We start from the raw sequence: 23,669 nt of genomic DNA, 5'->3' as shown, positions 1-23,669 counted from the left end.
TTTCTATTGGCTAAAAACTGAGAGTCCCTAAATTAACATATTTTATCCTCAAAGTTCCATCGTTTTGATTCTCTGCTTACACTCTTTATGACACATCTCACCATTGAATCCAACTCTAATATTAGCATATCAAATATACAATCCTACGGATTTAACTATATCTCTATACTCTAAACTAACTGATAGTTGCAGGCACTGGTGATATTATTGACCCCGGTGTGACCTCAAAGTTGTTAAATTTCAGTCACCTAGATGTTCTTTTTCAGTGCATGTAGCAGACAAGAGCATCTCAAACTACAAACCATGGCGAACTCATCATGTGTTATTGTATCTCTTTTACTGATTTGTTCTCTATTCAATGATGCACTGACATTGAACGTTAAAGGGTCAGTGCAACTTGATTCATTCACTTTCGACAAGGTAAGCTCGATATTTTCTCATGTATTTTATCGTTGTACGGTACCAAAATTTATGGTCGTGATTTTGGTGGTGAGACAGACACGACACAACGAACACAACGGCAACGCGGAAGTCGCGAGATGATCATTCTCCAATTCATTGTGTATTTTTCAAGCTAAAAATATCTCACATACATGTATGTATAAAGCGCTACTATTATTAAAGCGATTCTGTCCTAACCGTCACACGAATGAAGACACGGTTGTAAGAGTTTTTGTGTACAACTGTTACAATATACAATGCAATGTGTTAAATTATTATCAATGGCTACTTAGCGAGTATCAGCAGTTGGTATAAACTCGATACAGACTGGTCACACACGTGGTCGTCTCTGATTGGTGAACACATGCTGTAAAATGCAAACGTTGCTGTATCTTGAAGATGTCGAATTGCGACATATACTCAATAAATGTAAATCATTATATTAATTTCACTGTAAAATATTATATATTCATTGTAGTGTTATTTTCAGTGATTGTTTTGTGTTTCGTAAGTAAATAATAGATTTTTAAACAAATATTTGCTGTTTTGTTTCATTAAAAAAAACCTTGATGCTTGTTGTGTATACATGTAAGTGTAAAGTGGCTGTGCTATGTAAACAAATTTTGCTCATGAGAAAATAAATATATATATATAGCTATAAAACTACAATAGTTCTATCATAGAAATGAAAATAAAATTTTAATTTGATAAGGGAAAATCCAGTTTTTACCAACTAACTGACAGAGTAAGGTAATTAAATAACGTATGAAACAGCTTAAAAAACTAAAACTAAAATATTGAGATTGAAGTATAAATGTAATAAATTGAAGTATTTGATAGAATTGTCCCTACATCATTTACATGTCTAGTTGTCAGTATTAAGAGTACAGAAGTGTCACAACTAATTATGCAGATAACAAACATCTGTTGCAGGGAACTTTGAATTTCATTCTGTAAGGCATTTAAAGACCAGGGTTTCAATCACAGGTTCTTGCAGCCTTGGTTTCAATCACAGGTTCTTGCAGCCTTGGTTTCAATCATAGGTTCTTGCAGCCTGGGGTTCAATCACAGGTTCTTGCAGCCTGGGTTTCAATCACAGGTTCTTGCAGCCTGGGTTTCAATCACTGGTTCTTGCAGCCGGGGGTGGGGGGGTGGGGGGTGTGGTGTTTCAATCACTGGTTCTTACAGCCAAGGTTTCACTCACAGGTTCTTGCAGCCTGGGTTTCAATCACATGTTCTTACAACCTGGGTTTCAATCACAGGTTCTTGCAGAAAGGGTTTCAATCAGAGGTTCTTGCAGCCAGGGTTTCAATCACAGGTTCTTGCAGCCAAGGTTTCAATCACTGGTTCTTGCAGCCAAGGTTTCAAACACAGGTTCTTGCAGCCTGGGTTTCAATCACTGGTTCTTGCAGCCTGGGTTTCAATCACAGGTTCTTGCAGCCTGGGTTTCAATCACAGGTTCTTGCAGCCAGGGTTTCAATCACAGGTTCTTGCAGCCTGGGTTTCAATCACAGGTTCTTGCAGCCTGGGTTTCAATCACAGGTTCTTGCAGCCAGGGTTTCAATCACAGGTTCTTGCAGCCTGGGTTTCAATCACAGGTTCTTGCAGCCTGGGTTTCAATCACTGGTTCTTGCAGCCTGGGTTTCAATCACAGGTTCTTGCAGCCTGGGTTTCAATCACAGGTTCTTGCAGCCTGGGTTTCAATCACAGGTTCTTGCAGCCTGGGTTTCAATCACTGGTTCTTGCAGCCTGGGTTTCAATCACAGGTTCTTGCAGCCAGGGTTTCAATCACAGGTTCTTGCAGCCTGGGTTTCAATCACAGGTTCTTGCAGCCTGGGTTTCAATCACAGGTTCTTGCAGCCAGGGTTTCAATCACAGGTTCTTGCAGCCAGGGTTTCAATCACAGGTTCTTGCAGCCAGGGTTTCAATCACAGGTTCTTGCAGCCTGGGTTTCAATCACAGGTTCTTGCAGCCAGGGTTTCAATCACAGGTTCTTGCAGCCTGGGTTTCAATCACAGGTTCTTGCAGCCTGGGTTTCAATCACTGGTTCTTGCAGCCTGGGTTTCAATCACAGGTTCTTACAGCCTGGGTTTCAATCACAGGTTCTTGCAGCCTGGGTTTCAATCACAGGTTCTTGCAGCCTGGGTTTCAATCACTGGTTCTTGCAGCCTGGGTTTCAATCACAGGTTCTTGCAGCCTGGGTTTCAATCACAGGTTCTTGCAGCCTGGGTTTCAATCACAGGTTCTTGCATTAGTATAAAATATCAGTTTAGCCAACAATATTACAAAAACTCATTCTCTTTTTTGATCAACTTTTTCTACAAATAGTGAAAGAACTATTTTTGACATCTGAATTTTAATCCAACTCTTTATTGAGCTTTTAAAAATGTCATGGATCAGAATTGACAATATGTGATGTGGTCAGTCAATGTGGGAGGATCATACTTCTACTTCCTTGGTGGAGTTTAATTCATTAAGATATTTCCATTTTGTAGTAAATGGAATCGTGCTACCTAATAGGGCAGGATGATGGTGGCACCAGTCTAAAAACTTATGTACAATTTGACAAAAATAAATGATAAAATAGACTCTCTAATACAAGGGTTTAGTTTTGTATGGATAACAATACATATGAACTGTTCTGTACTGTATATGTTTCTCTATATGTTTACTGCTGCAGTAAACTACTACCCAATGTATATAGTTCTCTATATATCTACTTCTGCAGTAAACTACTCCACAATGTATGTGGTTCTCTATATGTCTACTGCTGCAGTAAATTACTCCACAATGTATATGGTTCTCTATATGTCTACTGCTGCAGTAAACTACTCCACAATGTATATGGTTCTCAATATGTCTACTGCTGCAGTAAATTACTACACAATGTATGTGGTTCTCTATATGTCTACTGCTGCAGTAAATTACTCCACAATGTATATGGTTCTCTATATGTCTACTACTGCTGCAGTAAATTACTCCACAATGTATGGTTCTCTATATGTCTACTACTGCTGCAGTAAATTACTACACAATGTATATCGTTCTCTATATGTCTACTGCTGCAGTAAATTACTCCACAATGTATATGGTTCTCTATATGTCTACTGCTGCAGTAAATTACTACACAATGTATATGGTTCTCTATATGTCTACTTCTGCAGTAAATTACTACACAATGTATACATGTATGGTTCTCTATATGTCTACTACTGCTGCAGTAAATTACTCCACAATGTATATCGTTCTCTATATGTCTACTGCTGCAGTAAATTACTACACAATGTATATGTTTCTCTATCTACTGCTGCAGTAAATTAATACACAAAACAGTCATGCATTTAGATAGCTAATGTTTTATTGAACCCATTCAGTTAAAGGAATATTTGTTCAATAGAGTCATTTAAAAAAAAAATGAAGTAAACATTGAAAGGTTTTAGCTTTGGAAGGAAAGAGCTGTTGTAACTGTTACCAATGTCATCAATTAATCTTCAAGAACTCGTTGCCTGATCAATCTTGGTTCAGATAGTCTTATTTTATTCAAGTCTTTGCATGTTAGTTTGCTTAATTTGCACATTTGTACTGTTGTGTGCATCTTGTGGCCTGAAATTTGTGCTCTGTAACAGTGTTGTGCTGTCTTGTGTCATGCTGTGGAAGAATTTTTCATATAATATTAAAAGTAAAAGAGAAAGTAAAAATGTTGAAGTAAAAGTATCGATAGTCTTGGTGTACAACTCATTGTTAAAGTTTACAGAATAAATGGAATCGTATTCTTCCACTTCCAGATTATTCCAAAACATAAAGCTGTTATGGTCAAAATAGATGAAAAATATCCTTATGGGGAAAAACAGGATGAATTTAAATCTTTAGCCAAAATGGCTTCTACTGAGGAAGATCTTGTAATTGCTGAAGTTGGTATTTCAAGTAAGTTAACATGGTGTTCCACTTTCAGGTCATTTCCAAACACAAAGCAGTTTTGGTGAAATTTGATGAAAGTTATGCCTACGGTGAAAAACAAGATGAATTCAAAACCATAGCTGGTATGGCATCCTCACAAGAAGATCTTCTTATTGCTGAAATCCCTATTTCAAGTAAGTTACCATGGTAACACTTCCTCCAAGTCCTCTCTTGACCAGTCAGTGTCACTAATTGTACTTTTCTGAACCAAGAGAATCTTTTTATTACTGTAAGGATTGTTGGAAGCAGTGACAGAGGACCTAGTGGGATTCTTTCCTGAAGTGTGTACATTGTGTGAATATGATCCAAACTCATAGACTCTCTCCAACTTCTATGTCCAAACCTAAGACCCATAGACTCTCTACAACATCTATGTCCAAACCTAAGACCCATAAACTCTATCCAACATCTATGTCCAAACCTAAGACTCATAAACTCTATCCAATATCTATGTACAAACCTAAGACCCATAGACTCTCTACAACATCTACAGTACAGCTCTAACGCAAGTTTCCGATTAGCTAGCGCCGGGTTAACGCACGTTCACAATAGCAGTGGCGCAACACAAAGTGTTCTAGTGACTAACGCTAAGCTTAAAAATTGTCCATTGTTCATATGCAAATATCAACCTCATTAATTGAGTGCTGGCGAAAGAAGAGGCGCAACACAAAAGGCTAACGTAACTCTTTGAATGTGTCCATTGTTCATATGCAAATACTGACCTCATTATAAGTGCAACTTTGTACTATCATGGAAGTACAACCCCACTATCAAATCGACCTGAAAATCACGTATGACGGTGACATGAATGATGACGATAAATTGTGAAACAATAATATAACATGACAAATATGTATAATAAATAATCCAGTCAGTGCTTTTAAGGCTAGTTTAGTCTATGCAAGTTTCAGGGGTTCCTCATCAATTTACTTGATTTGGCTATGATTTAAAGCAGAACAACAGAATACAGACATATTGCTTTGTAAATGGATGTTTCTTGACTACTAGAAGGTAAGTTTATAGTAAATCATCTGCAGTGTGTGATGGATATGTTGTGCAAAATGCGGTTTGTTGTCTGATTGTATGTTCAGATGTCCGACGTGTACTGAGAGTCGATTTTTTCTATTCAAAATAAGGATATATTCCTATCGCAATCAGTGTAAAGACGCATCACTAATGTTGACTAGTGACGCGTCCTGTGTGCTGTGTCTACTTTGAAAATTAGTGTCAAAAGCATGTTCATTTGGAAACAGCAGAGTGAAGTAAAGTCATGCTTATGAGAGAGAGAGAGAGAGAGAGAGAGAGAGAGAGAGAGAGAGAGAGAGAGAGAGAGAGAGAGAGAGAGAGAGAGAGAGAGAGAGAGAGAGAGAGAGAGAGAGAGAGAGAGAGAGAGAGAGAGAGAGAGAGAGAGAGAGAGAGAGAGAGAGAGAGAGAGAGAGAGAGAGAGAGAGAATATGCTTGTATTACATTACATGTGAACAATATTTATTTATTATCTAAATGATCATTGGTTTTTGTGTATGACAGGCGATGTTGGCGTATACCCAGTCCTTTCACTTGTGCAGCTTTCTCCTGAGACGGCCATGAAAATGATATACACGTATGCGTGCTTTGATTAATAAGTAGAATAAAGATTGTTGGTGCAGCATTTACGCTTCGTCATCAAAATTCGCAATCTGAAACTAACAAGACATTACATTTACGTGTATGTGTACTTTGTATGACATTATTCAAAAGTTTAGAATAGGTCATTGAAAAAAAAATGTTCAGTACGCTCGGGTGAGTTGTCAGAAAGAGCGCCTGTTGAATACAACTGACAAGAGACTTTGGGTTGTTACATTATACGTTCGGTATGTAATATTTGTAAATGCGTGCACTCGTTGAATGTTGACGATCCATCGAAACATAGTTCATTCACCCCATAAAGTTCATTCAGCCATGACATCGCGTTGTGCCTCGGTTCAGTTGCAGCTGGTATATATTCCACCAAGAAGCGAAATAAACTTGGCATTTCATCAAGATAACTTACTAGGGAATAAAATCAGAAATGGAAGACGGGAAATTAATTCACAACCTTTCATTGATGCTCGCCCCGCATTTCACATATACGTCAGTACTTACCACTTCAGTGTTTGTCGCGTTCCGAACTCTCGCAATAGGAATACTAGTAGTCTATTCAATGGAAACATAAGCTCATCCCTCCCATTACAAATTTCACTGGAAGTGGTTGTACAATGGATGGATGTGTGACTAGTAAAAGAATGATGTAAAATACTATTGTAGATTTGTTGTTTGTGCTAACATTGAGATGGTTTGGTAGTTCTCTTTTTGGAGTATGTAGTGGGCTGAAAAGGGCCTTTTGGTTTGTGCTGATACAATCAGTGATTTCAGTGGTAAAGGACACTGAATTTCGGGCGAACTGTCCCGTATTATTTCTTTAGTTTTGGCAACATTGCAATACTGCAACATGCCAAATGTGGGTGAGTGATAGGATGCTGTTTTCTTCAGCTTTATTAAATAGTATTTGGTGTTAGACGACAGTTTGGCATCCATCAGAGCAGACATAAGTTTCGCGTGTACAGCAACGGCATTTTTGTCATGAAGATTGTTATGTTGATGTGAATGGTATAGACACCGCCGACTCAAAGTTCCTTGCTTTCGTAGCAACATCCAGACAACAGGAATTAACTTGGTTATGACATGGACCATACTGTATTTCACGCTGTGATGTGAATGCAGTTCGAACACTACTGTATCTGTCTCTGGAAAGTTGCATTTTATAGTGATAGCAACCAATCAAAACATTTCAGCAGAATGATTGACATTATGTTCAATTTATTCATCGAAAATTAGCAATTTCGACGTATCGCCAAAGTTGTTTGTCCCCTCTGTGAGATACCGTGTTAGGGTGTGTTGCTATAATGAGAGACTGTATAATAATATTAATAAGAGACTTCAGCTGAATGGTTGACAAGCTACACTTTTAATTTATTCATGTAAGTTGTACAAATAACTCTCATGGGCATTTTGCGACTACCGCTAAAGTTGTCGTTCTCCTTTGCAACAAGTTTATAGTTGTGTAACGGCATACGAATAGCAATAGAGACTGTATAAAAATAAGAGACTTTAGCTGAATGATTGACAAGCTACACTTTTAATGTATTCACATAACTCTCATGGGACTACCGCCAAAGTTGGGGGGCGGCGTCACCAAGGCATTGTCTCACAACTCAGAGTATGTAAAATATGTAGATCTGGAGACGTAGTAGATGAATACTATTTCCTTTTGATGTGCCCATAGACATTAGAGAGAGACTATATTGTCTATGATTTGTATTATATAAAATAATGACATTATTAGTTGAATTTACGATATTTTAAAAATATCGGTATTGACGGTAATTCACCTGCACTACATGTAAATACAACACGTCATTACTTTGATCGTCAATAATAATATAGTGATTGCCAAGTTTTGACGTAACTTAATTTGTTTTAACAATGTAATATGTGATACTTTTCAGTTTATAGCCCAATTTCAGATATTTTCCCCACAAATCCTACGTATATTAATTGTAACAAAACATCTCGTCATGTGTGGTTGCTACAGTTGATTTCCTATAATTTACCATACTGTTAGTGTTATAGTAGTGGCGGGGCTTCTTTGAAATAACACATGTCATGTACCAGTATGTGTAGCCGGGGTTGGGGCTATACGAAAGCTGTAGTTTATATCGGGGACACAGGCCCTTGATAACTTGCCAGATGTCAATGAACTACATACATGTACGGCAATGGAGACCTAAGACATTGGGGTATTCAGACTGAATAGAGATCAACTTTGTTGCTAACGCCTGCGAGCCAGCAATTAACTGCACAACCATATGTAATGGGGGGGGGGGGGGGGGTCGTGGCCTGAGCACGATTTTCTTGAGCGCACGAAAGAAGTGCATGGCTATGAGATTTTTTTTAAAAAAGGAAACAAATTATCACTTCAGGCCCCTTCACTACCATAAGGTCTGATTCAAGACAAAGACCGAGAGGACTCGTTTCAGTTAATTTTCCCTGACATGTTTAAGGGAAATTTCATTGATTATTGAAAACGGAACATTTGATTCGTCATTAGACAAGATCGATGTGAAGATCCTAGTTCACAACACAAACATGATACTCCGATTCCATACAGTCATTATGATAGGATTTTGAATATCATTAATAAACATCCACACGACTACCAGTAGTTTACAGTAACAAAACATATTTATTACTATGAGACATAACACAATCATTAGTAATAAAAAAAAAAACACATTTAAAATCAAAGCAAAGTTAAAGGGAAAAAATCATGTACAAGTCATTCAATATTATTTCTAAAAACTTCGTCAAAACAAACAAACTTAGATCCGGGCATTTAAAGACACCACTCAAAATTTCAACTCAATAGGCCTTTTTGATTCAGCGAATAATTTTTTCTAACTACTAGTACTTTTAACTAATATTTTCTTAACGCTTTGTCTATTCCAACAATGCATCTCTTCCACTCTGTTTCTCTCTTATCGGCCGGAACATACTGTGGGTGGTATGCGAAGACATTACATGTGAACAATATTTATTTATTATCTAAATGATCATTGGTTTTTGTGTATGACAGGCGATGTTGGCGTATACCCAGTCCTTTCACTTGTGCAGCTTTCTCCTGAGACGGCCATGAAAATGATATACACGTATGCGTGCTTTGATTAATAAGTAGAATAAAGATTGTTGGTGCAGCATTTACGCTTCGTCATCAAAATTCGCAATCTGAAACTAACAAGACATTACATTTACGTGTATGTGTACTTTGTATGACATTATTCAAAAGTTTAGAATAGGTCATTGAAAAAAAAATGTTCAGTACGCTCGGGTGAGTTGTCAGAAAGAGCGCCTGTTGAATACAACTGACAAGAGACTTTGGGTTGTTACATTATACGTTCGGTATGTAATATTTGTAAATGCGTGCACTCGTTGAATGTTGACGATCCATCGAAACATAGTTCGTTCACCCCATAAAGTTCATTCAGCCATGACATCGCGTTGTGCCTCGGTTCAGTTGCAGCTGGTATATATTCCACCAAGAAGCGAAATAAACTTGGCATTTCATCAAGATAACTTACTAGGGAATAAAATCAGAAATGGAAGACGGGAAATTAATTCACAACCTTTCATTGATGCTCGCCCCGCATTTCACATACGTCAGTACTTACCACTTCAGTGTTTGTCGCGTTCCGAACTCTCGCAATAGGAATACTAGTAGTCTATTTGACGTAACTTAATTTGTTTTAACAATGTAATATGTGATACTTTTCAGTTTATAGCCCAATTTCAGATATTTTCCCCACAAATCCTACGTATATTAATTGTAACAAAACATCTCGTCATGTGTGGTTGCTACAGTTGATTTCCTATAATTTACCATACTGTTAGTGTTATAGTAGTGGCGGGGCTTCTTTGAAATAACACATGTCATGTACCAGTATGTGTAGCCGGGGTTGGGGCTATACGAAAGCTGTAGTTTATATCGGGGACACAGGCCCTTGATAACTTGCCAGATGTCAATGAACTACATACATGTACGGCAATGGAGACCTAAGACATTGGGGTATTCAGACTGAATAGAGATCAACTTTGTTGCTAACGCCTGCGAGCCAGCAATTAACTGCACAACCATATGTAATGGGGGGGGGGGGGGGGGGGGTCGTGGCCTGAGCACGATTTTCTTGAGCGCACGAAAGAAGTGCATGGCTATGAGATTTTTTTTAAAAAAGGAAACAAATTATCACTTCAGGCCCCTTCACTACCATAAGGTCTGATTCAAGACAAAGACCGAGAGGACTCGTTTCAGTTAATTTTCCCTGACATGTTTAAGGGAAATTTCATTGATTATTGAAAACGGAACATTTGATTCGTCATTAGACATGATCGATGTGAAGATCCTAGTTCACAACACAAACATGATACTCCGATTCCATACAGTCATTATGATAGGATTTTGAATATCATTAATAAACATCCACACGACTACCAGTAGTTTACAGTAACAAAACATATTTATTACTATGAGACATAACACAATCATTAGTAATAAAAAAAACAACACATTTAAAATCAAAGCAAAGTTAAAGGGAAAAAATCATGTACAAGTCATTCAATATTATTTCTAAAAACTTCGTCAAAACAAACAAACTTAGATCCGGGCATTTAAAGACACCACTCAAAATTTCAACTCAATAGGCCTTTTTGATTCAGCGAATAATTTTTTCTAACTACTAGTACTTTTAACTAATATTTTCTTAACGCTTTGTCTATTCCAACAATGCATCTCTTCCACTCTGTTTCTCTCTTATCGGCCGGAACATACTGTGGGTGGTATGCGAAGAGTGCCTCTCTGACTGCCCTCATTTTTATTGGGCAAAGAGGGTTTTTGGCCAATCCCCTGGTCGAATTTCCGGATACGGTTCGGTTACGTCTTTCGTCGGGTGCAAATACCGCGTAAACTAGCCTCTTGGCGTAGTTCGTAAAGCTGGTAGCCAACGCCAACTCTCCCTCTGCCAGCTCCTTTGGTACGACGTAGTCTTCATCAAGATGGACGATATCATTTGACATGTTGTGGTTGCTGTTAAACTGTAGTGGTGGTGGTGGTGGTGGTGGATATTGCGATTGTGGTGGTGGATATTGCGATTGTGGTAGTGGATATTGCGGTGGTGGTGGTGGTGGATATTGCGGGCGCATTGATGGTGGATATTGCGGGTGCATTGGTGGTGGATATTGCAGGTTTATTGATGGTGGTGATATGATAACATCGGACAACGGTGAGGATGTTGCTGATGGTCCCTGGATACCTTCTAGTTTCGATAACACTATGTCAAGTTTGTCTTCTAATACTGTCAATCGTCTTCTGTCGTTGTCGTTGTCAACATGGTTTAAAGAAATTACTGTATAAAAGTCAGTCTGTGTTTCTGCATTATGTGTATGTTGTTCTGTCTGTGTGCCTACAGAACTTGATATCCTAATGTTGTGCTCCGCCGCGTATTTGTCGACTAATTTGTTCACATACGAGAGTTCGTTACTCGTCAAAACAACTTGGTTTCTCCGATTGGAAACTGTGGGTGCACTCTCCACTTCTGGCATAATTCCAACTTCAATTCTGTGCACAATACAAGAAGAACACATAATTAGTGGAAGTTTTATTTCACAAAATCAAACTCATTGGATGCAAGTCTAATATTGTCTCTCTGTATTATCCTATTTTGCCTTTCCCGGTGTGTTGTATACTTCTTTGTTTTGTATGTAAAAAAAAACTACTGGTATTGGAAACATGCACAATAATCAGCGCCACAGGGTACATGTAGAAGGCCACACCATTTCGGGTTGGATAGTCATTTCGATGGAACAGTAGCATGAACATAATTTAACTTTGAGGGGGAGGGGGTACTCTGTCGATCAAATACCACACCCCGGATACCAGACTGAGTCTAGATTGCTGAAATTGGCCTATCAACTTATAAAAACTTAGTATTTATTAGGAAACAAATTTTGAACATCGTTCAGACATTCCTTTCATGACTTTTCCATGCCCATTTATGCATTCAAGAGTGATGGCGTGTTGTGATAATATGAAGCATGGAAGCAGTTGCTTGCCCAGGCATTCAACGCGTTGCTTCATGTATCGCACCTTGTATTAAAACTCATCCAAAGTTCAATGGGTTTGTAAAAAAACTATTGTGAGAAAAAGTGAAAGATACCATTCAAAAACATCCCCTAGAATGTCAATCGTTCTTTGATGCAGTTCTGGTACAACTAGTCTAGGCGGCAAGTAGATGGCTGATTTTGCTTCCGGCTGTGACATGACAGAAGTCTAACAAAAACAAACAACAGGTGCACATGTATAAACATTGATATCAATTGTATCAAATTGGAGAGAACAGTCAACCGTAGTTTTGTCAATTCACAAATTCAAAAATACAGAATGTTTTTCACATTCTTATTTTTATTCACTAAAGATACTGGCACTCATCTATTTTTTTTTAATTCATGAAAACTGGAATATTATAATACTAGTAATCAATCAATCAATCAATCGAAACAATATAATGCCACTCATCTTTCTGACTATGTGTCTACATTTGTACTTAGTGAAATGAACATTATCAGTGCTGTTGCCACTCTGTAGTGTTGCGCCACAGAGCGCAATTTCTTTGTTTATGCATTGACACACTGTAGCGCCTGTCAATGTAGTCCATTTAACGCATTGCTTTGTTATGCACCTCGTACTATAGCACCGGTCAATCACATTGCTTTGTTATGCATAGGCGCTCTATAATGCCGGTTAATCCGATCAGTCAACACTTTCCGGGGCCACTGTGGCCCGGCGTCAGCGCCGGGCTAGCGAGCTTGGAAAGTTGCGTTAGAGCTGTACTGTATGTCCAAACCTAAGACCTATACACTCTATCCAACATCTATGTCCATTTACCTAAGACCTATAAACTCTATCCAACATCTATGTCCAAACCTAAGACCTATACACTCTATCCAACATCTATGTCCATTTACCTAAGACCTATAAACTCTATCCAACATCTATGTCCATTTACCTAAGACCCATAGACTCTCTCCAACATCTATGTCCAAACCTAAGACCCATGAACTCTATCCAACATCGATGTCCATTTACCTAAGACCTATAAACTCTATCCAACATCTATGTCCAAACCTAAGACCCATGAACTCTATCCAACATCTATCTCCAAACCTAAGACCCATAAACTCTATCCAACATCTATGTCCAAACCTAAGACCCATAAACTCTCTCCAACATCTATGTCCAAACCTAAGACCCATAGACTCTCTCCAACTTCTATGTCCATTTACCTAAGACCTATAAACTCTATCCAACATCTATGTCCAAACCTAAGACCCATGAACTCTATCCAACATCTATGTCCATTTACCTAAGACCTATAAACTCTATCCAACATCTATGTCCAAACCTAAGACCTATAAACTCTCTCCAACATCTATGTCCAAACCTAAGACCCATAAACTCTCTCCAACATCTATGTTTATTTACCTAAGATCCATAAACTCTATCCAACATCTATGTCCAAACCTAAGACCTATAAACTCTATCCAACATCTATGTCCATTTACCTAAGACCCATAAACTCTATCCAACATCTATGTCCATTTACCTAAGACCTATAAACTCTATCCAACATCTATGTCCATTTACCTAAGACCCATAAACTCTCTCCAACATCTATGTCCAAACCTAAGACCCATAAACTCTATCCAACATCTATGTCCATTTACCTAAGACCTATAAACTCTATCCAATATCTATGTCCATTTACCTAAGACCCATAAACTCTCTCCAACATCTATGTCCAAACCTAAGACCCATAAACTCTCTCCAACATCTATGTCCAAACCTAAGACCTATAAACTCTCTCCAACATCTATGTCCAAACCTAAGACCTATAAACTCTATCCAACATCTATGTCCAAACCTAAGACCCATAAACTCTCTCCAACATCTATGTCCAAACCTAAGACCTATAAACTCTCTCCAACATCTATCTCCAAACCTAAGACCCATAAACTCTATCCAACATCTATGTCCAAACCTAAGACCTATAAACTCTCTCCAACATCTATCTCCAAACCTAAGACCCATAAACTCTATCCAACATCTATGTCCAAACCTAAGACCCATAAACTCTATCCAACATCTATGTCCAAACCTAAGACCTATAAACTCTATCCAACATCTATGTCCAAACCTAAGACCCATAAACTCTATCCAACATCTATGTCCAAACCTAAGACCCATAAACTCTATCCAACATCTATGTCCAAACCTAAGACCCATAAACTCTCTCCAACATCTATGTCCAAACCTAAGACCTATACACTCTATCCAATATCTATGTCCAAACCTAAGACCTATAAACTCTATCCAACATCTATGTCCATTTACCTAAGACCTATAAACTCTATCCAACATCTATGTCCAAACCTAAGACCTATACACTCTATCCAATATCTATGTCCAAACCTAAGACCCATAAACTCTCTCCAACATCTATGTCCAAACCTAAGACCTATAAACTCTCTCCAACATCTATGTCCAAACCTAAGACCCATAAACTCTATCCAATATCTATGTCCAAACCTAAGACCTATAAACTCTATCCAACATCTATGTCCAAACCTAAGACCTATAAACTCTCTCCAACATCTATGTCCAAACCTAAGACCTATAAACTCTCTCCAACATCTATGTCCAAACCTAAGACCTATAAACTCTATCCAACATCTATGTCCAAACCTAAGACCCATAAACTCTCTCCAAATCATACTCTATATTGATGTCAGAAAGTCCAAATCATACTCTATATTGATGTCAGAAAGTCCAAATCATACTGTATATAGATGTCAGAAAGTCAAAATCATACTCTATATTGATGTCAGAAAGTCCAAATCAGACTCTATATTGATGTCAGAAAGTCCAAATCATACTCTATATTGATGTCAGAAAGTCCAAATCATACTGTATATTGATGTCAGAAAGTCCAAATCAGACTCTATATTGATGTCAGAAAGTCCAAATCATACTCTATATTGATGTCAGAAAGTCCAAATCAGACTCTATATTGATGTCAGAAAGTCAAAATCATACTGTATATTGATGTCAGACAGTCCAAATCATACTCTATATTGTTTAAGGAGCATGTTGTGCAACTGTGATTTGTACAACTCAACAAATATCTTTGTTGTTACTACAGACAGACAATGAAATACATACATGTACAAAGATATATGTTGTTACTACAGACAGACAATGAAATACATACAAAGATCTCTGTTGTTACTACAGACAGACAATGAAATACATACAAAGATCTTTGTTGTTACTACAGACACAATGAAATACATACAAAGATCTTTGTTGTTACTACAGACACACAATGAAATATATACAAACATCTCTGTTGTTACTACAGACAGAGAATGAAATATATACAAACATCTCTTGTTACTACAGACAGACAATGAAATATATACAAACATCTCTGTTGTTACTACAGACAGACAGACAGACAGTGAAATGCATACAAACATCTCTGTTGTTACTACAGACAGACAATGAAATATATACAAACATCTCTGTTGTTACTACAGACAGACAGACAGACAGACAGTGAAATACATACAAACATCTCTGTTGTTACTACAGACAGACAATGAAATACATACAAAGATATCTGTTGTTACTACAGACAGACAATGAAATATATACAAAGATCTCTGTTACTACAGACAGACAATGAAATATATACAAACATCTCTGTTGTTACTACAGACAGACAGTGAAATACATACAAACATCTCTGTTGTTACTACAGACAGACAGTGAAATACAAAGAAAGATATGTTGTTACTACAGACAGACAATGAAATATATACAAACATCTCTGTTACTACAGACAGACAATGAAATATATACAAACATCTCTGTTACTACAGACACAGTGAAATACATACAAACATCTCTTGTTACTACAGACAGACAATGAAATATATACAAACATCTCTGTTGTTACTACAGACAGACAATGAAATATATACAAACATCTCTGTTGTTACTACAGACAGACAATGAAATACATACAAACATCTCTGTTGTTACTACAGACAGACACAGTGAAATACATACAAACATCTCTGTTGTTACTACAGACAGACAATGAAATACATACAAACATCTCTGTTGTTACTACAGACAGACAATGAAATACATACAAACATCTCTGTTGTTACTACAGACAGAGTGAAATACATACAAAGATCTCTGTTACTACAGACAGACAATGAAATATATACAAACATCTCTGTTGTTACTACAGACAGAGTGAAATACATACAAAGATCTCTGTTACTACAGACACAGTGAAATACATACAAACATCTCTGTTGTTACTACAGACAGAGTGAAATACATACAAAGATCTCTGTTACTACAGACAGACAATGAAATACATACAAACATCTCTGTTGTTACTACAGACAATGAAATACATACAAACATCTCTGTTGTTACTACAGACAGAGTGAAATACATACAAACATCTCTGTTGTTACTACAGACAGACAATGAAATACATACAAACATCTCTGTTGTTACTACAGACAATGAAATACATACAAACATCTCTGTTGTTACTACAGACAGAGTGAAATACATACAAAGATCTCTGTTGTTACTACAGACAGACAATGAAATACATACAAACATCTCTGTTGTTACTACAGACAGACAATGAAATACATACAAACATCTCTGTTGTTACTACAGACAGACACAGTGAAATACATACAAACATCTCTGTTGTTACTACAGACAGACACAGTGAAATACAAACATCTCTGTTGTTACTACAGACACAGTGAAATACATACAAACATCTCTGTTGTTACTACAGACAGACAGTGAAATACATACAAACATCTCTGTTGTTACTACAGACACAGTGAAATACATACAAAGATATCTGTTTCTACAGACAGAGTGAAATACATACAAACATCTCTGTTGTTACTACAGACAGAGAATGAAATACATACAAAGGTATCTGTTGTTACTACAGACACACAATGAAATACATACAAAGATCTCTGTTGTTACTACAGACACAGTGAAATATATACAAAGGTATCTGTTACTATCTCATAATGCATTTAGACAGATATTCCAACTTATTGAATGCAGGACCACTGATACATTCACTTTATGTTACTGAAGTTTCATTGGAATTTAGAATGTATGGTCATGGATAACATGTCAATATTTGTTGTGTTTTGTATTGAAAACGATTATTCACATATTGGTAATCTTATCTGATGCACTCATGTACATGTAGTACACAGACTTTGCAATCTGTTACACACACTATGTATTTGTACAGAATTATCCTGTTTTAATAGCCATCTGTTGCAATATATCTCATGTTGCTGGAGGGGAAACTTGCCAAATTGGGTATGGTCAGTGTCTATGGCATGGATTAGATTTATTTAAAGTGTATAATGTATATGGGTGTGTGTGTGTGTACTAGTGGAGACTCACTTATTAAAGCAATTACATGTACTACTGTAATTGTTTTGAAACCCACTAATTACAAAATTTAGAAGTTTGATATTGTAGTATAACTATGGGTATGCTATAATGATTATTATGTGCATTGAGTTATAGCCATTAATTTGTGTCCAATGTACATCATGTATAAGTAATGAATTACAGAACTACATGTACAGACTCTCCCACTGTGAAAGCAATTATTTCTAGTGAAAATATCAATAGCATTTGGTAGAATGTGCATGACCACTAAAATACACTCGTACAATTTTACCATGTTTCTATAAAATCACTGTGGAAGCCACCACATTTGTGATAGTCGGGAGATCCCATGCCAGCACAGGTGGAATAGACATCTCTTTATGGTCTTAATGAATGTATGAGATGCTGCATTGTTACAGCTGATTAAAGCATAGAGTATGCAATCTTTTCAATGTAGCGATATATTCACAATCGTGTGCTGGATGCAAAGACCACACACTATGCGCTCGCTCCCTACAGTATATATACTCTGTGTGTGTGTGTGTGTGTGTGTGTGTGTGTGTGTGTGTGTGTGTGTGTGTGTGTGTGTGTGTGTGTGTGTGTGTGTGTGTGTGTGTGTGTGTGTGTGTGTGTGTGTGTGTGTGTGTGTGTGTGTGTGTGTGTGTGTGTGTGTGTGTGTGTGTGTGTGTGTGTGTGTGTGTGTGTGTGTGTGTGTGTGTGTGTGTGTGTGTGTGTGTGTGTGTGTGTGTGTGTGTGTGTGTGTGTGTGTGTGTGTGTGTGTGTGTGTGTGTGTGTGTGTGTGTGTGTGTGTGTGTGTGTGTGTGTGTGTGTGTGTGTGTGTGTGTGTGTGTGTGTGTGTGTGTGTGTGTGTGTGTGTGTGTGTGTGTGTGTGTGTGTGTGTGTGTGTGTGTGTGTGTGTGTGTGTGTGTGTGTGTGTGTGTGTGTGTGTGTGTGTGTGTGTGTGTGTGTGTGTGTGTGTGTGTGTGTGTGTGTGTGTGTGTGTGTGTGTGTGTGTGTGTGTGTGTGTGTGTGTGTGTGTGTGTGTGTGTGTGTGTGTGTGTGTGTGTGTGTGTGTGTGTGTGTGTGTGTGTGTGTGTGTGTGTGTGTGTGTGTGTGTGTGTGTGTGTGTGTGTGTGTGTGTGTGTGTGTGTGTGTGTGTGTGTGTGTGTGTGTGTGTGTGTGTGTGTGTGTGTGTGTGTGTGTGTGTGTGTGTGTGTGTGTGTGTGTGTGTGTGTGTGTGTGTGTGTGTGTGTGTGTGTGTGTGTGTGTGTGTGTGTGTGTGTGTGTGTGTGTGTGTGTGTGTGTGTGTGTGTGTGTGTGTGTGTGTGTGTGTGTGTGTGTGTGTGTGTGTGTGTGTGTGTGTGTGTGTGTGTGTGTGTGTGTGTGTGTGTGTGTGTGTGTGTGTGTGTGTGTGTGTGTGTGTGTGTGTGTGTGTGTGTGTGTGTGTGTGTGTGTGTGTGTGTGTGTGTGTGTGTGTGTGTGTGTGTGTGTGTGTGTGTGTGTGTGTGTGTGTGTGTGTGTGTGTGTGTGTGTGTGATATTTCGTAATGCCAAGCAACTAAAACTTCATATGTTCAGGTATATGACATCAAAAAAAATAAAAAGGAAAACTTATACTAGAAAAACAGCAGTAAAACTTCAATTAAAACTAATTAATAATTGGTGGCAAGATCTTTATTTAATCAGTCAGATTGATAGTTTATCTTTATCAACAAGTTTTGTATAGAATACATCTTAATTATTTTTGTCAGTGGCTAAGTGATTGATTAAACTACTTTTCTCTTACCCCTGTGGTAAGGTTTGAGCCTTTGCATCATTTGATTAAAGTTACTTCACTACTATCGATACTGATATCATGCCATTCAGTTTACTTTACTCAACTATAAATGTTTTACCAAGGTACATAGGTTTTGTATGTATTACATTGCATTCAGCAGTGGTAAACATTGGATAAAAGAAAGTGATCTGTAACATTGTACAGCATAAATGCTCTAAGTATTTGTCACAAAATAAAATCATAGAGCCAGGTAAATGGTATGCAATGAATTATTAGTGGCTGTTTTATATATATTTGTAGCCAAGGTAGATGTAACCAGTGTGATTGACATGTCCAACTGAGTACATCAGCCAATCATGAGTCAGTCAATAATCTCATACACCAAACTTTGACCAAAATATAAGCCATACTGGTTAGTGGTAGGAAGGAAAGAAAACACTGAGATACTGATATGGGAAAGAATGTAGGAGTCAAAGCTTATTAGTCCCCGCCAGACGAAGTCCGGACGGGGACTTATGGATTGGGTTCCGTCTGTGTATGCGTCTGTGCGTCAGTGCGTCTGTCCATCCATCCGTCCGTCCGCAGCCATTTCTTGGAGATGCCTGGACCGATTTTTTTCAAGCTTGGTACAGAGGCAACATACTATGGCATACATATGCACGTCAATTTGTTTTATGATACGATCCAATATGGCCGCCTAGCAGCCATTTTGTTTGTGAATTTTCCCTGTCCAAAGCCATAACTCAGACATGCGTGAACAGATCTCATTCAATGTTGGTATTAGGACAGTGTTATATGACATACATGTGCATATTCATTGTTGTTGTGATACGATCCAATATGGCTGCCTGGCAGCCATTTTGTTTGCGAAATTTCCATGTCCAAAGCCATAACTCAGACATGCTTGAACAGATCTCATTCAAAGTTGGTATTAGCACAGTGTTCTGTGACATACATGTGCATATCCATTTTCGTCTTGATACAATCCGATATGGCTGCCTGGCAGTCATTTTGTTGGCGCAGTTTTCATGTCCAAAGCCATAACTCAGACATGCTTGAGTAGTGATATCAAAAACAACCATATGAGGCCAAACAACATTAACCAGGTTTGAAAATGACAACATAAACTGCCAGTTCCTTAAAATTCAATCACAGTGGGGACTATGTCATTTTCAATGACTTGTTTATCTTTCACTACATTGTGTCAAGTCTATAACAATGTGTTCACTTGCAGTATTAGTCCAGTCACAACAGAGCGCCCTCCCCCACGTACCACCACCACCACCACCACCAGCACCAGCACCACCATCACAACAACAGTAGATGAACAGTAGTCTGATGACATAGTAGCAGACTAGTCATAATTATCAGTAACTTTCATATATATATATATATATATATATATATATATATATATATATATATATATATATATATATATATATATACATATATATATACATATATATATACATATATATATATATATATATATATATATATATATATATATATATATATATATATATATATATATATATATATATATATATATATATATATATATATCTTGTTTGTTTGTTTGTTACAGAGTATGGAGACAAAGAAAACAGTGACATGGCAGAACGGTTTGGAGTGACAGAAAAAGACTATCCACTGTACAAGTTATTTATCCAGGGACGAGACAAAGAAATTGAGTATGATGGTGATATCAAAGCCAATGAGATCCTGTCATTTATCAAAAAAGAAGCAGGGTTATGGATTGGATTGCCTGGCTGTATAGAAACACTGGACAAAAAGGCCATGAAGTTTATGGCTACCAGTGACAATGCAGAAAGACAGAAGATTATGTCAGATGCTGAAAAAGAAGTGGAAGCACTCAGAGGTGACACAAAGGCCAGAGGTGAGATCTATGTGAAAACTATGAAAAAAGTGCTTGAGAAAGGATATGCTTTCATCGATACTGAAATCAAACGAGTGAAGAACATGCAAGAGAAGAAAGTGAAGGCAGAGAAAAAGGAGCAATTTAAGGATCGTTTGAATATTTTGAATTCATTCAGTGTCAAATCTGAAAACAAAGATGAACTCTAACATGTGTTGAAAGTACAGCCACACTTCAAAGTAAGATAGCAAGAAGGGAGCCAAATTTTGACTTAGTTGTTCTTTAATTATATGCTGATTTGATTATTAATATTGCAGCTAATGGTAAAGGTCAATATAATAGGGACATCCATCAAGCAACCAAAGATGTATTCACTAAAAATTGTTCACTGTTTATAAAAAAGGCATTGTAACAATGGCCACTTTTATACATAATGTAATGTAGTGATAGTGTAGTGACAGATGTAAATCTCAACTGAAATCTTAGTTTGGAATCTTACTAATTAGTTTGTTAGGCATCAATACCCATATATGGTCGTGCTCATTAAAGATTCAATATCGAGGCACAGTAAACCTGAAAATGATTACTAGTATAGTCTTACACCCGTATTTTACAGTGGAAAGAATAGGCTAAAATTATGTAAATGATGTTGACATGTCAGTACTTAACTAGCTTTTAAAAGGCCCCCCATGATTCAGTCTCAGATTTTTACATCAGTGTTAACTTATCAGTAGTGCTGTAAGGATGACATAGGAACATTGCACTAGTGTTAACTTATCAGTAGTGCTGTAAGGATGACATAGGAACATTGCATTAGTGTTAACTTATCAGTAGTGCTGTAAGGATGACATAGGAACATTGCACTAGTGTTAACTTATCAGTAGTGCTGTAAGGATGACATAGGAACATTGCATTAGTGTTAACTTATCAGTAGTGCTGTAAGGATGACATAGGAACATTGCACTAGTGTTAACTTATCAGTCGTGCTGTAAGGATGACATAGGAACATTGCATTAGTGTTAACTTATCAGTAGTGCTGTAAGGATGACATAGGAACATTGCACTAGTGTTAACTTATCAGTAGTGCTGTAAGGATGACAGGAACATTGCACTAGTGTTAACTTATCAGTAGTGCTGTAAGGATGACAGGAACATTGCACTAGTGTTAACTTATCAGTAGTGCTGTAAGGATGACATAGGAACATTGCACTAGTGTTAACTTATCAGTAGTGCTGTAAGGATGACATAGGAACATTGCACTAGTGTTAACTTATCAGTAGTGCTGTAAGGATGACATAGGAACATTGCATTAGTGTTAACTTATCAGTAGTGCTGTAAGGATGACATAGGAACATTGCACTAGTGTTAACTTATCAGTAGTGCTGTAAGGATGACATAGGAACATTGCACTAGTGTTAACTTATCAGTAGTGCTGTAAGGATGACATAGGAACATTGCACTAGTGTTAACTTATCAGTAGTGCTGTAAGGATGACATAGGAACATTGCACTAGTGTTAACTTATCAGTAGTGCTGTAAGGATGACATAGGAACATTGCATTAGTGTTAACTTATCGGTAGTGCTGTAAGGATGACATAGGAACATTGCACTAGTGTTAACTTATCAGTAGTGCTGTAAGGATGACATAGGAACATTGCACTAGTGTTAACTTATCAGTAGTGCTGTAAGGATGACATAGGAACATTTCTTTGTCCAGGACCAATGTTTTGTTTAACTTTGTTAGACAATTTTTTTTCTTTCTCACCTAAGTTTTAATCCTGATATAAGGTGCCTTAAAGTTATCATTTAGTAGTTTGTACCAGTATGTCATAACTCTAAAATACTAAATGGGTGGAAAACATCCAACCCATGGTGTACATTTTCTGTACACTTTTAGTCAAAATTGCAAAGATGTATTAATGATATCACAACTCTAGCTGCATTGTCCTTACCTACCATAAACTTTGTGTTACTGTTCTGAGCACTATGTGAGAAGTTTTCCAAAGAAAGATAATTGTCATTTTGTTGTATAACAAAACAATGTTAGGTTACAAAAGTTGTAAAAGTTGTGAAATCATACAAAGAATTGATAGTTGTGAATGTCAGTGTTGGTCTAGGGTATAGATTTGATGTCTATTAATATATGGTCAAGTTAAGCATAATTGGACTGCTACTTTGATAAACATAAACCCTAGAGTTGTGCTATAGCCATCGGCGCTTTTTAAAAAAACAAAACATTTTTCACATATATATCACATATTTATGCCAGAAAATGATCACATGGATGTCCCTATAACATTTGTTATACTGCAGCATAAGTTGATATTGGTTTTAATTTTACATATTTAGTGCAATTATGTGTACACGTGTCATGTATCAGATAGTGGGGCAATATATATATATATACCTAGGGTATGTGTATGGTATATAATTGAATGGGTTTTCTGAGAATTGGGTAAA

The 23,669-nt window shown here is 37.3% G+C and overlaps 1 protein-coding gene across 2 annotated transcripts; it reads left to right on the top strand.

The window, feature by feature from the left end:
- Window positions 1–276: 276 nt before the first annotated feature.
- On the top strand, window positions 277–23,669 carry LOC144449028 (endoplasmic reticulum resident protein 29-like). Of its 2 annotated transcripts, none has more exons than XM_078139431.1 (3): window positions 277–420; window positions 4,394–4,532; window positions 20,919–23,669. In XM_078139431.1, the coding sequence occupies exons 1-3, from the start codon at window positions 304–306 to the stop codon at window positions 21,416–21,418; spliced, it is 756 nt and encodes a 251-aa protein (XP_077995557.1). In that variant the 5' UTR covers window positions 277–303; the 3' UTR covers window positions 21,419–23,669. The 2 variants fall into 2 exon arrangements, with proteins under 2 accessions (XP_077995557.1, XP_077995558.1); XM_078139432.1 differs by lacking the exon at window positions 4,394–4,532 and adding an exon at window positions 4,227–4,365.

The sequence above is a fragment of the Glandiceps talaboti genome, chromosome 18 (assembly GCF_964340395.1).
Source record: "Glandiceps talaboti chromosome 18, keGlaTala1.1, whole genome shotgun sequence".
Taxonomy (NCBI): domain Eukaryota; kingdom Metazoa; phylum Hemichordata; class Enteropneusta; family Spengelidae; genus Glandiceps; species Glandiceps talaboti.
This window is presented reverse-complemented; position numbering and strand designations above follow the sequence as displayed.

What these genes read in the sequence shown, in the direction of transcription:
- LOC144449028 (XM_078139431.1), top strand. Translation starts at nt 304, where the DNA reads ATGGCGAACTCATCATGTGTTATTGTATCTCTTTTACTGATTTGTTCT. An exon ending in ATTCATTCACTTTCGACAAG is followed by an intron (nt 421 to 4,393) that starts GTAAGCTCGATA and finishes TTCCACTTTCAG; the next exon opens with GTCATTTCCAAACACAAAGC. An exon ending in TGCTGAAATCCCTATTTCAA is followed by an intron (nt 4,533 to 20,918) that starts GTAAGTTACCAT and finishes TGTTTGTTACAG; the next exon opens with AGTATGGAGACAAAGAAAAC.